Below are 16,743 nucleotides of genomic sequence, written 5' to 3'. Positions count from 1 at the left end.
TCCTTGGTCAAGTAAGAAAATAAAAGGTACTGTGACCTGAGCTGTTCTTCTGAGTTTGATAGTTAATGCCATGGTCTTATTTTCCCCCTTCAAGTATTATCAATATAATTTCTCACTTTTGGTCTACGTCTGCTAATTGGCTTACATGACCACCCCCTCTAATCACTGAATGCTCATGCCAAAGGGCATATGGGGAGAACAAGGGAAATATCTGTATTGATATATAATTTGGTTTACCTGCTTGATTCTGTCTGACTAAACAGTGAATTAAAAGGCATGGTTAGGAAGAGCAAGCAAGAACAAAAAATAGAAGATCTCTCAGGGTAAACAATTACTAAGGAATAATGGGTGGGCAACCAAGTGGGAAGAGATTCCTTTCAGGCACCAACAAAAAATTACACAGTTGTATTATCAGTGCCAGAGCCTAGAGATCAAAAGGACCATAAACAGTTAATTCTGAGGGAGGGGAGTTGCCAGCTGCAGTTGGAGCTTAGATGCTGCTAGTGAGAGACAGAGGCAGAGAATGCAGGAGGGCAGTCTGTCTCTGCCTGAGGCAAAGGATGGGGTTTCAGGTAGGAGGGAGAGAATCCAGGGTAAGTGGAACCTTCATAAACTTGCAAGGAAAGGATAAAGTGTAGGTAAGACCAGATGTGTAACAGCTTTTGTTGTCTTAACCCATTTCTCTTTGGATGGATAAACATCCATGAAGCTGTTTTGAGTTGCTTTAATCAGTCACTGGTCAGAGTCTACTGGACAGAAATTTCTTGCAGGTGCCAAATACAATTGGACCTGTTGGGTTAACACAGTTGGAAACAAGGGGGGCAGCAACCCAGATAGTCAGTCCAACCCAGATTGAACTGTGGGTGTCTATGCTTGAGAGAAGTGAAGCCTGTTGCCTGAAGGGTGCACTTGAGGGACTACAAAGGTATTTAAGGTGCAGCTTGCCTTGTAACTATGATGGCATGTGAGGGGGGAGTGACCCTTACTTCCTTTTTACTGCCTGAAGGGAAAGATGAGTTCTAACTTTTTCACCAATGTCTTGCTTTCCAAGCATACAGTGCCTTGATATAGCTCTTGTATTTTGATTACAGGGACAGAAGCTGACATTGGTATTCTGCCAAGAACTATGGATATGTTGTTTAAAAGCATTCATGGCAAACTGTATCCAGATATGGATTTCAAACCCCTTCGATGTAAAGATTATATAAGGCTGACTAAAGAACAAGTGAGAGAAGAAATTGCTGTTAAAAATTCAATACTTCGTCTAATGAAAGAGGTAAGGCAGAACTTTTTGTATGTCGCGCGTGCACAGAGCATATGTGTATACACACTTACTGAGTTTGTAAGGTTGATCTTCTTTTCACGACAATAAGGTGAGGCAGCAGTCAAACATGGATGTGGCTAAATGTTTGGATATGGAAACTTGTAGAAATGAAAAGGAAGATGGGATTTAGTATAAGGAGTGGATTGAAATGGGTTTTCTGATGGAGCTTCACCTAATTATTCCTACCGTTGCTGCTGTTCTGCCCTGGAGTATAGTGAAGCAGCACTGTATTCCTGGGTTGTGGTAAGAAAAAAGTTATCTGGAATGCTGACGTTCCAGAGTGGCCTAGTCTTCTGTTAACATAAACATCAAATAACTGAGTGACTTGAAATGTAAATGGCATCTATCATGATATAGAAACAAAATTCTAAAGTGCATGGAACATCACAAATAAAAATGAACAGGAGATGGGAAGTTGGGACTACCTGGAGAGGGTTGCCCTTTCTTTATAAAGGCAGATTGAAAATGCCAGGCTGTCCTCTGGATATTTTAGTGGTGGTACTTTTTGGTGAGATGGAGCACATTTATTGTGTGATCTTTAACCTGAGTTAAAAGCAAAGCTTTCCAGTAAAATCTCTTAAATGTGATTACAAACTTGTATAAAGAGAGCACAGAAAATAATCAAAGATGTTTTAAACTAAAACATTGATTAGGAGATTACAGGCAAAAATCTTAAGTTAAAAGAAAGTTCCAACATATGGATTCTTATATTTCAGTCAGCACCTAACAAATTTTAAAGACGTCAGAAAAGTACATGTATGTTTTTGCTTACGTTTTTGAATCTGTGGGGGAGCAGTTAGAGTAGAGGAAAGTACCAGACAGGTTGGTGAAGGAGAGAAAATAGAATAGACTGGGGAGAGATGGCATGTAACCCATGCTTGGTGGTTGCAATCGTGGCCCCACTGAAGTCAGCGGAAAAACTGCCGTTTATGTCAGTGTGGCCAGGATTTTGCGTGTGTGTGTGTGTGTGTGTGTGTGTGTGTAAAGTTAAAAATCCTCTTTGAAGTTTTAGTAATATAACCACTTGGCTTTTGTGGCTGTTGCATGAATCAGTTGATGGGATCTCAGCTTATCATGGGCATATAAAGAACCTCACTTTTAATCCATGTTTTCTTTTGAAGGTACACTGTACTTGCATTTATAGTTCTTGGCAGATGAATTCAGTTTCTGCTACTTGCAGCCATACAATATGTGTTACCATTACAAAACTGGATATTGGAAGTATATATAAACTTAAGTATTAGCAGTAGGAATTCCTCTTCCTTTGATTTACAAGTATAAATTTAGCAAAAAATGGTACCCCATAGTCTTTGGAATCTAATTTTTTAAATTTCAGCTTGAAACAGACTTTAGCGTGGTCTCTTAACAGGATATGTTGTGATACAATCATTTAGCTAAGCTCTTCAAGTGAGCATTCTAGTTTTTTGTTGCTGTTCCAAGCTTGTTAGTTTGACATGCCGCTCCTTAGAAATTTGGAGATGCTGTTCTCTAGTCTTGTGACATTAACAGCCACTGGAAATTTCATGTGGCCAGTCAACTTTTAATGGCATATCATTGCTAAAATTGATTGGCCTTTAGTGGAGCAGTAGTACTATGATACAAAATTGATGGTTTTGAATACCTAATATTATTTTATTGACCATGACATAATAAGGACAAAATATTTTAAAATCAATCTTTGTTCCTTCTTTTGTCCTTGTTTTATAGATAGACTCTCAAAACAGCATAAACAATCACAGCAAAACTTTAGAATCATCTGAAGGTATGTTCTATATTAAAACCATTTAATTCCCCCGCCCCCTTCTTTTATTTAAGAGGCTGAGGGCCATTCTCTAGATCAGTGATTCACTTTGAGCTCAGGTTTCTGGTAGTTGAAAGTGTTTGTCATTTGACAGCAGATGGGCTGTGTGAAACAAATTGGTCTGTATATAGTTTCTTGTGGATGGGTCTCATGACACAAACTGCTCCAATTGTTAGACTTGTCAGCGAGGTCAAAGATAAAGTTAGTAGGAAGACTGCAGTACTCATCTAGGTCTGAATTAAGGCAGACTGCAGAGTAGGATGTGGCTGTGGTAGGGGGGAACTTGTCCTGCTGGTAATGGTGGTATTTCTAGTGCTGTCATCATAGCAACTCTTATGAGCACTTAGTTATAATTAAATTTATTCTATCAGGGGGGGAAATCCAAAATAAGCCCCATAGATATATCAAATAATATTCTCAATGTTTTTTTTAAAAGGGAAGATTTAAAAGTAGTGTTGAATTAACAAGTATGTTCTGAAGATGTTAGTCTTTGAGAGAGTTCAAGTATATAATAAAACTTGTTTAAAACTTGGTATTAAACCAATTATTGCCACTGAATAAGAGCAGGTGAGCTTCAGTGATTGTCATGATAAATGTAGTGTAGGTAGGTAGAGATTCACAGTTGACCAAAAAATGTTATTTGCTTATTGATCACAATAGCTTCTTACTGTTGTAAAGTAGTCTGATCTGAATCCAAGTTCATATTTTGTAATATCTAATTAGTCAATTCTGTGCTGAGATATAACTTGAGCTAAAAGTTAATTATCATATTGCTTTAAAGGCTTCATTTGAGCAGGGCATTTTTGTAACTGAATAAATGTTTTGGCAGACTTGGAAGAACTCCTAAAAGAACCTGAACAGCCTAACACGAGCATGGCAAGCTACATGAAATTTTCTGTTTGGGTTTCCTTTTGTGAGATTTACAATGAGTGCATTTATGACTTACTACTCCCAGTGTCAAATGACAAGAAAAGAAGGGTGCTACGTCTTGCTCAAGACATCAAAGGCTGCTCTTATGTAAAAGGTAACTGACATACCACTTATTATGCTGGTTATGATAACTTGTTTGAATTTCAGGTGTATTCATCCTAGTGCCAGCATTGAAGAATGTGTATTAACTTTGTAGTAGGATAAGGAATGTCTTTACCTTGTGTATCAAGCGTGAGTAATCCATTCTGAAAATGGCAATGTTTCCAAGTTTTCACTCCCCCCAAATGTAAAGTGCTTGTGTATGTGTACATATGTGCATGCACTTTATTAGGAGGTCTTCCACAATGTTCCCCTAATTTCCAGAGTGCACTTCCTAGGGTCCTGTATCCTAATTTTCTCTGTAGAAAATTCTTTTTCCCAAGTCTATATTTTTTCCTAATACCATGAATGTTAGAAACAAAACTGAAGAAAGCAGTTTGGTTTTACATAGTATCTCTTTTTTTTTGTTTGTTTGTTTTTGTTTTTTTGTTTTTTGTTTTGAACAAAAGAATTCCAGAGAGAGTTCTGCTTTTTGATAAGTATAGGAAGAGTCTCATACCATGTAATATCTCTCTGTCTGGTGAAAGCTCAGCCGCACAATTATAATAGCTCCCTTCTTGAGGGAAGCCTATGTCTTCAAATCTCTCAAGCTACACTGATCACAACTAGGTTGAATTATTCATGGAAATTCTACAAGGGCTGACTTGCCTGCTTCCACCCCAGCATAAGTTTTTTTTGTGTGTGTGACACCTCATGCAGGCAAATAGACCTAACCAGGTCCAGTTTAGAAGGCCCAATAAGGGTTTATTTGTGGGTGTTGGACATGATGGTGGTGTTAGCTTTTTTTTTCACCCCCTATGCAAAGTATAGCTTCAGCCCCTAACAGTACATCTATTCTGCAGTTAAAAACCCATGGATAGTCCATGTCAACTGACTCAGGCTAAGGGGCTGTTTAACTGCAGTGTAGATGTTTTGGGCTCGGTCTGGGACCTGGGCTCTAGGTCCCTGCGAGGTAGGAGGGTCTGTCCAAACATCTATGCTGCAGTTAAACAGTCTCTTAGCCCAAGCCCTCCAAGCCCAAGTCAGCTGGCCTGTGCAAGCTGCAGGTGCCTAATTGCAGTGTAGACCTACCCTAAAAAATTAGTTTAAACTGGTGTACATGCCACTTAGCTACTTCCTATCTACAGAGATTCTAAACATACATTTTATACAGGATCAGAAAGAAAGTCTTACAGCCATGTCTTAGTACATACCATTACACTGAGGACAACATCAACTCAAGAATACAAGGCAAAAAAACCAAAATTTGATCTAACTTTCGATTTTTGTCACAGTCCAGTATTACTTTGAGAGCTATCGCTGGGTAATTTTATTGTATTTTTTCCATGTTTTTAGTTAACAGAAGTTACAATCTTAATATTGCTTGAAGTTCTCTTGTGATTTCAGGTACAAGCATTGTTGCGTTTATCAATATGGGTTTCATTATTTTGTAGACTCAAAATTCTGATCCATGACTCTTTTCAGTAAGATTGATTCAATTGATTGCAGAGAGTTGTCAAGTGTGATTGCCATTTTCACAAGAGGGCATGCTAAAGCAGAAACACAGTCTAAATGAAAGTATTATTCTAGTGCTAATCAAGATATACGTATTAAATAATGCGTGGCCCATGAAATATGAAATCTTGGTATTTCCTTTCAAGATCTGCAGTGGATTCAGGTTTCTGGTTCAAAAGAAGCTTTTAAACTTCTGAAGCTCGGATTGAAGCACCAGAGTATTGCTTGCACAAAACTGAATACTTACTCCAGTAGAAGGTGAGAGAACTGTTATTGATATTGTTCAATATAGGGTAGTAGAACACACAAACCACACTGACCAATTTTTAAATCTCTGTGGAGCTTGTGTTGATGGAAGAGTCCAGACCTTTTAGCTTCCGGATTTGACCTACTTTAATGGTGAACAAAAACTGCAATTTTTGCTCAAATCTTGCAATAAGATTGACCTACATAAGAATTGAATACCTTTTGCTGAAATGCCTTCCTTGAAGGTAAGGCATTTAGCTGTTAAGTTTGTTTGCCTTTATATTCCAGTCTCATTTGGGGTTTGAAAAGTCCTCGGGCTTCTAATAATAAATAGAATGTTGGGTATGGGGTAGTCTGCTACTTTGCCTGTTTAAGCAATTAAAAAAAGACTGCATTTAGGTCTCAAGTGTATATGCTCATACACACACTCAGGGTGTTATGCTGTAACATGAAAATTTACCTTATCTTCAATCATGAAATGCTCCCCACACAGGCATTATAGAGACTAAAATGTTTTGATTTTAAGTCGTGTTGAAATTAGACCAGTGTTTTTTTTTTTTTAATTTGTATCTATCTTTTAGTCACAGCATATTCACTGTTAAAATGTTAAAGATTGAAGATTCCGAAGCACCTAATGTAACACGAGTCAGTGAGTAAGTGACTGTGTTTATTTCAAAGCTAACACTAATTTTGCTGACTTCAAAATGCCTGAAAAGCAAAATAACTATTACTCTGTATTTTCAGATTGGCACTCTGTGATCTTGCTGGCTCAGCGAGATGTACCAAGACGCGCAATGAAGGTGATAGATTGAAAGAGAGTGGAAATATTAACACCTCTCTACTGATTCTAGGCAAATGCATCAATGCACTCAAGAACAGTCAATGGTCAAAGTAGGTGCTATACCTTTAGCTGTTCTATAAAGCCACAAAAATTTATTTTTCTACAACATGTAGCACAAAGGTTAACTGTAGTCAGGGCCGGCTCCAGAGCCCAGCGGGGCAAGCACCCGCCTGGGGCGGCCCTTTCCCGGGGGGGCGGCAGGCTGGGCCGGCGGACCTGCCGCAGTCATGCCTGCGGGAGGTCCACCGGAGCCCCGGGAGCAGCGGACCTGCTGCAGGCATGACTGCGGAGGGGACGCTCGGCCGGCGGCGGCTCCAGTGGACCTCCCGCAGGCATGACTGCGGCAGCTCAACCAGAGCCGCCAGACCAGCGAACCGCCCGCAGCTGCGGGAGGTCCAGCCGAGCCGCGCGACCAGCGGACCCTCCGCAGTCATGCCCGCGGAAGGTCCGCTGCTCCCGCGGCTCGGGGGCGCCTCCCGGGCATGACTGCTTGGGGCGGCCAAATTTGTAGAGCCGCCCCTGACTGTAGTTACGGTAGAAAAAGCAGTTTGATAAATTTTCCCCTCTTCAGCCCAAATGTGCAAAATTTCTGGGAAGTCTGATTAAACACACTAAGGAGTAGTTTTTTGAAAATGTAGCAGTTAATACACTTTTCAGACATTTTGCTATTCATTCTGATTATTCAAAATTTGTAGGAATTTGAAAAAAATTTGCTTAGTCTTCCATGACTAGTGACTGCTTTATTTGTAAACCAAGCTTTGTGGCAAGAAACTCCTGCGCTCTTCCTGATCTGTACACTTGTCTGCTGGTGCTTGGTTATTGGAAGTCAGGACCAGCATTAAGGTACAGGCCAGGCTGGTGAAGCACCAGAGGTTCTCAGCAGAGAAGGTGGATTGGGGGGAAGGACTGCATCTAACAGTAGGTCAAATTCTAAGTATGGAAAGGCAGCAAAGAATCCTGTGGCACTTTATAGACTAACAGACGTTTTGCAGCATGAGCTTTCGTGGGTGAATACCCACTTCTTCGGATGCAAGATGTTAGTCTATAAGGTGCCACTGGATTCTTTGCTGCTTTTATAGATCCAGACTAACACAGCTACCCCTCTGATACTTAAGTATGGAAAGGAATCTTCAACCTTAGGACAGTGCAGAGAGTAGCTGCCCTTGGACAACTGTGGCTATAATTAATCGATATCTCTGGACACCATACCATGTCGCAATAGCTTTACCTCAATCCATTTGTCTTCCTCTAAAGGGCTAGCATAAAGCCCACGTACCACTTAAGTTCCTCATACGCCCTCATATTAGGGAGTAAGTGGTGCATAGGCCTCGTGTTGGCTCTGCACAGGGTGACATTAAATTAGGGAGACACCATCAATTAAAAATCCTGCACTCTTGTGATTCAACAACTCTTCTTTCTCTGCATGCTCACCCCCATTACTGTATGGGAGATCCACACAACCAGACTACGCAAGAGAAATAGTGAAACTGGCTAAATACAAAGTGCTGTCAAGTACATGCAGGAAACCAAGTATCTTTCTCCAATTTTACAGTAATGTGAGAGGTACTAAAATACCTGTATGAGGTAGAATCTTTAGAAGTGTGATAGCTTACTATCATTCTAACATATTTTTAATGCTTACATTTCTAAGACCTAACGTGCTCTGTTTTTATAGGGTTAAAGAATCCAGGAATTGCAGATTGAAATGTTATGACTGAGGCTTTTTTTCCTACTGAACTGGAATGTATCTAACTTTGGTATTTTTAGGCTGCAGCTGCATATACCATTTCGGGAAAGTAAACTAACTCACTTCCTTCAAGGCTTTTTCAGTGGAAAAGGGAAGGTATATATGATAGTAAACATCAGCCAGTGTGCATATGATGAAACCCTCAATGTGCTAAAGTTCTCTGCAATTGCCCAAAAAGTAAGTGCACTATAACTTTGTAGCTTTATTTTTTTAAATCTTCAAAGTAACATTATGGAGCTAATTTAGTAGTTCCATATCTATACAATTTATACTTGCACTTAAAGCAAGTCTCTAAAATTCCTTGCATATTATACTTCAGTGATTTTTTTTTTTGAATTTTGTCTCTAAATTTGTCTCCTCGTGATCAAATTTAATGTTCTAGAATCTTTTCTGGTTGAAATTCTTCATAGTTTTGGGAAGGAAACATATAAAAAAATGAGTCTTTACAAAAAGCTGTTGTGATTATAATGCTCTCTTGGGCTCTGCCAGCTAGAGAACCATAATCCCTAGAAATTCCAACTTCCACACACGTGGCTTGTCCTATTTCTGACCTGATACAGACATTTTAAACATTCATATTTTGAATGCAAACATCTCACCACATGCCTGCTGAGATCAAATAACTTATAATCAATAAGAGAACAGGGTGAGAAGTACATCAGGTTTTTTCCTCCCCCTTCAGTTCCTCCAATCTCTGGGGGGAGTTACTTACTCTCCAGCACTAACTGCAGTCTGACTCTGCAAAAGGGACAAGCTGCCTTTGGCTCCTGAGAGAGTCTCCCACTGTTCTTGCCAAAATAACATAGCAGCAGTTCTTCTATGCCAAAGGAATTAGCAACCCCACTCCTGAGGTGGTTTTGTCCCTCTAGCCAGTCTCCAGTGCTTCATTCCAGGAGAACCCTGGGTCTCAAAACAGTGCAGTTTCTGCATGATTCCTGCTCTTCTCTGCAATTCAAAATTATTCCTGTTTTGTAGTGTGGCAGAAAATTTCAGGTGTGGTAACTGCAAGTGCGCATTGCCAACAAAATGAAGTACAGCCCCTAGCTGCAAGCTAACTGATATCCATGGCTGCAGGCTACCTCCATAAGTGCTTAGTATTCTCTTAACCAGTGTCTAACAAACAATTGACAACCTCTTTCCCTCAACAGATTTGTGTTCTAGACGCTTCTAATGCTCCCCAAGATCAGCCATTTGTCCAGAAGTCTGCAAGAGAAGTCTCTCTCATAAATAATGTGGACACTAAAATCCAGGTAGCAAGAAAAAGAGCCACTGTACTTTGGGACAGGAGCCTGGAAGATGTGATAGAAGATGATTTAACTGTGGATAACAATGAGACACATGAGGAGCATGATACGGCAAAAGAAATGCCGGAGGAGGAGGAGGAAAATAAAGTAATTATTGGAAAAGAAGATTATCTGGTATGTACCTGGAATGCTCAGTCAATACAATATAACTTTTGATGGGTAGGTGGTATCCTTAGTATAATGTATTTGTGGGGGACTGAAGCATGCTGCCTGTTGTGGAAAACTGAGTAAAAATGGCTTTTTAAGTTTGGTTGCACCCGTTACTGAAAGTCAGTGTAAATAGACCTCTTCTCAGTATACTGTATTTTACAGCATGGGCAAGCTGTGGACTTCAGTAATATTAAAAAATCCTTTATGCCTATATTCTATGCATGCAAGATCTCTGGAAGCAAACTTTTTTCCATGCTTCAGCATGCTCATCAGTTTAATGGCAGGTGGTAACTAATTTTATTTAAACATAGGCCAACACTGTAACTACCATTAAAAGACAAATGCCAAAGGAGAACAGCGATGGGACAATAGAAGGCACTCAGTCTAGTGAAAGTGTGAAGCATGGGTTGGATGTAGGAAGAAAACGCTGTTTTGAAAGTAAGCCTACCCAAGAGGAAGAGCCACCTACAACGAAAGATACCATTTCTACCACAGCCGAACAGGGAGCCTTCCGAAAAAATCTGATTCCAATGTCAGAACAAAAGCAAAAATTCGCAATTCGTAAACTTTATCATCTGAGGAGAAGAAAGTCAGCAAAATTAAATGCTAAATGAAAGTAACTGTTTGTTTTTATTTTCTTGTGTGTTGCCTCTAAATTCTTAAAATAAAAACTGCTTTTTAGATGTCTTGCTTCCCCTTTGCTATGTCTGCAAATACATTTGCTAATTCTGATGTAGTCAAGATATTTGTTAGCGTGGACTTTACCTACAACTGGCATGTTTAACTGCTGTTTTTCTGCCAGGCTTGCTCTTAACCTCGTTAAACCTTAGCTTTTTCCTGCCTAAGCTCTTTTGAAAACTGAAGTGTCAATGTGGTCTATGATCTATTCTGTCATACAGTATGTGGATGCTGTACCCACTTCTGTGCAAGGTGTTTCATTAGGTCAGTGTATAGAAATGTAAAAATCCATATATAGTATGTAAAGCTGATAATGGTAAAACTGAAATTCATTTTGGGATCTAGTGTTTCTCATAAACATCTTTGCTGCCGGACACTGCATTAAGTAGGCATTCAACTCCTGTATGGCATATATCTACATAGCTGTTCAGTGTCTGCAGCTTTGAAATCTCCCTGCTCCCGTAGCCTGCTTGGACTCTGACTGTAAAGTATCATGTAGGTGCCTCCCCAGAAGCTAGGGGGGCTCAAATAACAGGTGTAGCATCACCTCAGTGGGGATTGCAGATGGGAATATGTTGATTAGTAATATGTTGACCCAAACAAGAATCAAGGAAAGGAGGCAATGAGGCAGCCTAGAGGCTTTTCTCTCCTTCCCTCAAGTAAGAAGCTAAAGGCTTCCCCAATTAACATGTGGAGATGGATTAGAGCTACCTAGTCTCTATCTGATAGTAAAATGGGAAGCAAAACATGGAGGTGCAGGTAGCCCAGCCCCCACCAGGGGATTGAGAAATAACAGCTGTTGAAGGGCACTCCCTTCAGAGCCATGTTGAACAAAGGAGGAGTGGTATAGCAAGTTCCATAGATCTAGCCCATAGCAGGTGAGCAAGCTGCTGATGCTGCTTTCTCTGACAAGAGAAGGAAGTGCTATGCCTGTCAAGACCTTCACACCTTGGTTAGGGCGAACCTTGGCTCTGCGTGGCACCATCTTATGAAGCAATCCATGTAAATGCCAAGAGGAGAGAAGGTGATGACAAAATTAAGTGAACATTAAACCCCTTGCCTATAGCAAGCTGTATCCGATAGCTGCTCTAATCTTGGTATTCATGCCTGATGAGTGTCTATAAATACTAATTTTAGCATTGCATTCTATCTGATTTTGTTGGTAGTAACTGGGCACCCTGTTTGGCAGTTTCAACAGAGGTCAAGGATGAATGGCATGTAATTTTAACCAATAGAAGGGACCTTCCAGGAAGGGGTAAGACATACTTAGGGTGACCAGATGACAAGAACAAAATATTGCGACACACGTGGGAGCAGCCCCAGGCTCACCCCCCTCACACCCCATGGGAGAAGGAGGATACAAAGCCTGAGGAAGCTGCGGGTCAGGGGTGCAGGGCCCTGGCTCCGGCTGCATCCCTGCCATGGGTTGGGGGCTCATGGCCCCCACTCCAGCCCTGCTGCAAGCCGCGGGTTGGGGGTGCATGGCCCCGGCCCCCGCCCGCAGCCCATCTGCGGGCACAGGGCCCCAGCTGCAGCCCCGCCGCTTACCTGGGGGATGGTTCCCACCCACTGGGAAGCACCTGGCCGGTTCCTCTGGCTCCTAAGGTCAGCGGCGGCCAGCGGGGTCTCCACTCCACATGCTGCGCCTGCCACAAGCACTGACTCCAGCTGCCATTGGCTGGACGCTGTGGGGGTGGGACTTACTTGGGGGCATGAGTAGCACGCAGCGCCTCAGGGGCAGTCAGGGGGGATATGTGCCGTGTCCGCACCCGCAGCTCCCATTGGCCACGATGGAGCCAACACTTGCGGTAGATGCAGTAGGCAAAGACCCCCCCCCGGCCACCCCTGTGCCTAGGGGCAGCAGGGTCCTGCCGCCTGCCGTTTCCTGGGAGCTACCCCAAATAAGCACTGCTGGGACCCCAGGTGAGTGCTCACCAGGGTACTCCTCCAGCCCTGAGCCAAAATATCGGGACAAATGACGTCTTGACCGTACATCAGTCGGGACACGGGACAAACAACTAAATATTGGGACAGTGTCAATTTTATCGGAACGTCTGGTCACCCTAGGCATACTGGCAAGGCACTGAACTACCATTACCCATGCTTTACCAAATATGCAAACTAAGACATTCTGTAGATAATTGGAGGTCCCTGTTTAGGATAAAAAACACAAAAGTCAAGAGTTCTGGACTGTCAAGATGTTCTATCAACTTTTTCTAGGAAAGAAGTGAGGAAAAAGTGGTTATTTTTATTAAACTAAAACATGACTGTAAAAAGCTCAAAGAGTACTTAATATATGAACAAGCAATGACATCCTTTCACTATTCATGTTGAAGTCCTTGTTTTGAACAAGACGCACCTTGCAATATTCTTGTCTTAGCTGAAACTGTTCCTGCTATTATCCTCTAAAAGAAAACAATTATGTTGGCTGTGTCATTTTATAGCAGTTTCAGAAGGAGCTATGCCAAATATCTGCACATCAAGGAATCACAGGATGCGGGGTTATTTCTGAAGAGGATTTAGGAGAGAGAAATACACGTCGACTTCATGTGTATCAATAGAAGAATTGACCCTCCCTCCCCCTGTTTGAACATGATTTTGGAGAAAAACATGATTCATTGTTCAGTTAGAGTTCATTCATTCTAGAAGGAACCCAGATTTCTTGACAATAGTATTAGCTTTGAAAGCTGAGAAGTCTCAGCAACTGCCTTCCACCAATTTACAATGTACAAAAGCTGATAAAGGAGCGAATTATTTTTTTTTCCTTTGCAAACAAAGCATTAAACAAGAATTCATGAGACAAATAGGCATATTCTTATGTACACATCATATGCATGGGAATGATTGAAACCTAAATGCAATGAGGAAAATATACCCTCTCAGCTTTGATTCTTACAGTGCAAACTGCAAATCAAGTCTGATTCACTCTCATTCATACTAATTAACACCTGGCTCTACAAGTAGTCTCTCCAGTTGAGATCAGGGCCCTCTTGTGCCGGGGGCTGTGCACATACACATTGTAAGCTTTTGGGGGGCAGGGGCTGTCTCCTGGGCAAACGCGGGCACAGAAAAGGGAAGTGGCTTCCCCAAGGTCAGTGTCAGAGCCAGGAACAGAACCGAGGTCTCCCAAGTCCCAGTCCTGTGCTCTAGTCACAAGGTCACACTGTGCTGTTACAATAGTTTTGTTACAGCTTGCTAAGAGCCAGCTGGACCACCACCACTTGGGTAAGCAGGTGTCTCCCTGTATGCTATATCAGAAGTTCAAGTCAGACCTTGGAACTGAGGAAGAAACCTGCCAATTCACCCTACCATGTCAGTACAGGATGAATATAGCATAGCAGGCATGAAATGTTAACAGTTGCATAAGTGACACTTCGGCTCCATTTATTTTGGGAAACACCTGCCTATCAGACAGGGTAATTTCTCCACTATCCGGGGGGGCGGGAAGCAATTTCCACTTCCACTGACAAAACTTTATGAGTTAATTAATGAAGGTAACTAATGCGCATTAGCTGTAAAAATAATTATACCTAAATAATGGAAGTTATTGGATGCCAATGTAGATCAGGGATCTAAACTTCACCATAAATTATTGTTCAGGGATTAAGCAGGATGTGCTGCTTTCCCCCAGACTTGTTTCTTTTCTTCCCCTTCTTGTGGTGCCAGGTTATCACCTTCTCAGCTCTCTTATCTTAAGTGGCATTTTCACACAGGGTCCCAGGACCCAACACATCACCAACATGACCAAATCATTCTTCAGATTTTGCACCATCTGGTTGCCTTTATAAAGTAATTTTCAGTTTAACTAATGCTAATAGTTGCTAGTTGGCATTAGGGCAAATGACAAAGAAAACAAACAAAAATATCCCACACCACTTCCTCTCTTCCCCCATCCCAGAGAGGCTGAGAGGAACATGAAACACTAAATGTACACGCCTCCCAGTTCACATTAAAACCACCACGGCACCGTGTCCAGTATTAAGTTTCATGCACCAAATGCCACCAGCGGTTCTCACCAGGGAGAATTCTTTAATGCTTTATTCTATTGATTCTAGGCAGAATTATTTCACATTCACATTGCGGTGGTGCCTAGCGTTGTCCCCCTTAGAGACACGTTGTGTTGAATACTATCCACTACAGCACTCACCAGCATTCATTTGAATTCACAAGTGTTCATTTTTACCGTGTTTCTATCCTTTCATTGCTATTCTCAGACATTGCCATCAACAGGTTTTTGTCTGCACGTGCCCTGGGGGAATGACTGTTCTTCACACAAACCCAGGGGTTAATGTACAGACAAGGGTATTTGTCCACCACCAACAGAATTTGCTATTTTTAAAGCATTTCAACCATGCAGTCAGTGCGCAGGAACACTTCAGTGTGACTCAGGTCAGCTCTCAAATTCTTCCATGCCAAAATTCACCCAAGATCAACATCCCATCTAGCCAGGGCCTAGATGGGATGCCTTCCTACCACCTCCATTTACCCACACAGGAAGGACTGGATGCTTGTGACTCTCTGACACTTGTTTGCATCCCACCTTAGATGATAAATCACATGCCATAAAGAGCCAGAAGTAACCAGTCCAGACACCCCATGCAATTACATTTATTCACATACACTAGTCAGCATTTGCCAATAATCTATCAGTTTGCAGAAATGAGGATCAACACATGAACAGAAAAAGTGTTACATTTGTCAGGTATCTTTATCTGCAGCCAATAATTCCAACTCTCTAGTTCTGGCATCACAGTATGTTCCATGAGACAAGGTGAAATTACTTTCCACTACAGAATACACTATATGATCCCGGAATAAAAGGTAGAGAATGAAGATTCACTTGTGGGAGGCTGACAGCAAGTGCCATTCAGTTTGCTTTAAAGTGCACATCAGTCAACACTGAAGATTGCCCAAGTGCCATGCAGGATCTGGCAGGTACAATTTTACACCATGCACATAAAATCATCCAAGCTACTGGTGACTGGTTTCAGAGTCAAGAAAAATAAGAAGCATTCCAGCTTCTCTACAGAAATCCTGCTATTGGATTGCCATTAGTTTTAAAGGGCCACTCTCCTTTGTAATCGGCCTGTATACCAGTTGTTTCCCACACACGATTACCGCTCTGCCTACCCATTACTTTGTATAAATTCCATTGCTCCAGCAGTACTGCTGCGTCCCAGAAAGCTCTCACCATCGTCAAGAGCAAAGACCCGTTCACACTCTGTGACCTTTAACCCCGGACTGCAGCCAAAAGCAGAAGTGGAAACCTGGCTACATCCTCCCAGACATTTCCGAATGCCTGCTCATGCTAGGAATCCTCCAGTACTAAATTAAATGGGGTGTGAAGAGGCAGCTTACACTATTGTATCACAGCAAACAGACGATGTAGAACACTGTCAAAGTGCCGGCCATTATCTCTCTCCCCACAACCCCTCAGAAGCCTTGATGCTGATGAATGTTCCTGTTTCTTGTGAGATATTCCAAACTCTCTCTCTCTCACACACACACACGCGCACACACGCACAGCTGCTCATGAGCGTTGGTCAACTGGCACTGATTTTTTTTTTTAAAAAGAACATTTGCTTTAGTCTTTGTTCTTTTTAAAGACACATGGAACTATGTAGCTTCTGCAAAGAGGTAGAGAGAGAAGGGAAGATACTGATCCTACTACCATCAGTGGAGTCTCTTTGAAAGTCAACCCTAAGCACTTCTATCTACCAGACAGATACTGCTCAGCATCAAAACACTCTGTGTCAAAAGCCATGAGTGCAAGAGGCCTGAATTAAGAACGCTGCTGCAGCTTCTTCCTCTGTTTCCAGGCTCTTGTGGGATTATTGCTCAGCTATATTTTGACTTGGTTGCTTGCGGGTTTAATGCTAATAAGGGCGAATTTAATTGCATTCTTGCTATTCTCTCAAAGCTCATAGGGGATGCGCAGAACTTGTTGGCAGTGAATAGTCTTTCTAGTGTAGTAACTGGCTCTTTCCATATAGGAAAAATCAAGAGGGAAAGAAGAGAGATGCTGCTTGGTATTGACAATGTACTCTCCACGGAGGAGTTCACATTACACCAACAGGCATTGTACTAGATAAAGTCCTTGACAGTATTAATTTACATGCAAGGCTGACA

The 16,743-nt window shown here is 41.7% G+C and overlaps 1 protein-coding gene across 1 annotated transcript; it reads left to right on the top strand.

The window, feature by feature from the left end:
• Positions 1 to 523: 523 nt before the first annotated feature.
• Positions 524 to 10,750, top strand: LOC123360578 (kinesin-like protein KIF20B). The gene is made up of 9 exons (XM_045001227.1): positions 524 to 572; positions 1,092 to 1,276; positions 3,945 to 4,149; positions 5,795 to 5,906; positions 6,476 to 6,547; positions 6,639 to 6,785; positions 8,503 to 8,659; positions 9,631 to 9,900; positions 10,739 to 10,750. The coding sequence occupies exons 1-9, from the start codon at positions 524 to 526 to the stop codon at positions 10,748 to 10,750; spliced, it is 1,209 nt and encodes a 402-aa protein (XP_044857162.1).
• The last annotated feature ends 5,993 nt before the right edge of the window (positions 10,751 to 16,743 follow it).

Source organism: Mauremys mutica, unplaced genomic scaffold (genome assembly GCF_020497125.1).
Source record: "Mauremys mutica isolate MM-2020 ecotype Southern unplaced genomic scaffold, ASM2049712v1 Super-Scaffold_100274, whole genome shotgun sequence".
NCBI lineage: Eukaryota > Metazoa > Chordata > Testudines > Geoemydidae > Mauremys > Mauremys mutica.
Note: the sequence above shows the minus strand (reverse complement) of the source record. Positions and strands in the feature narration are given on the sequence as shown.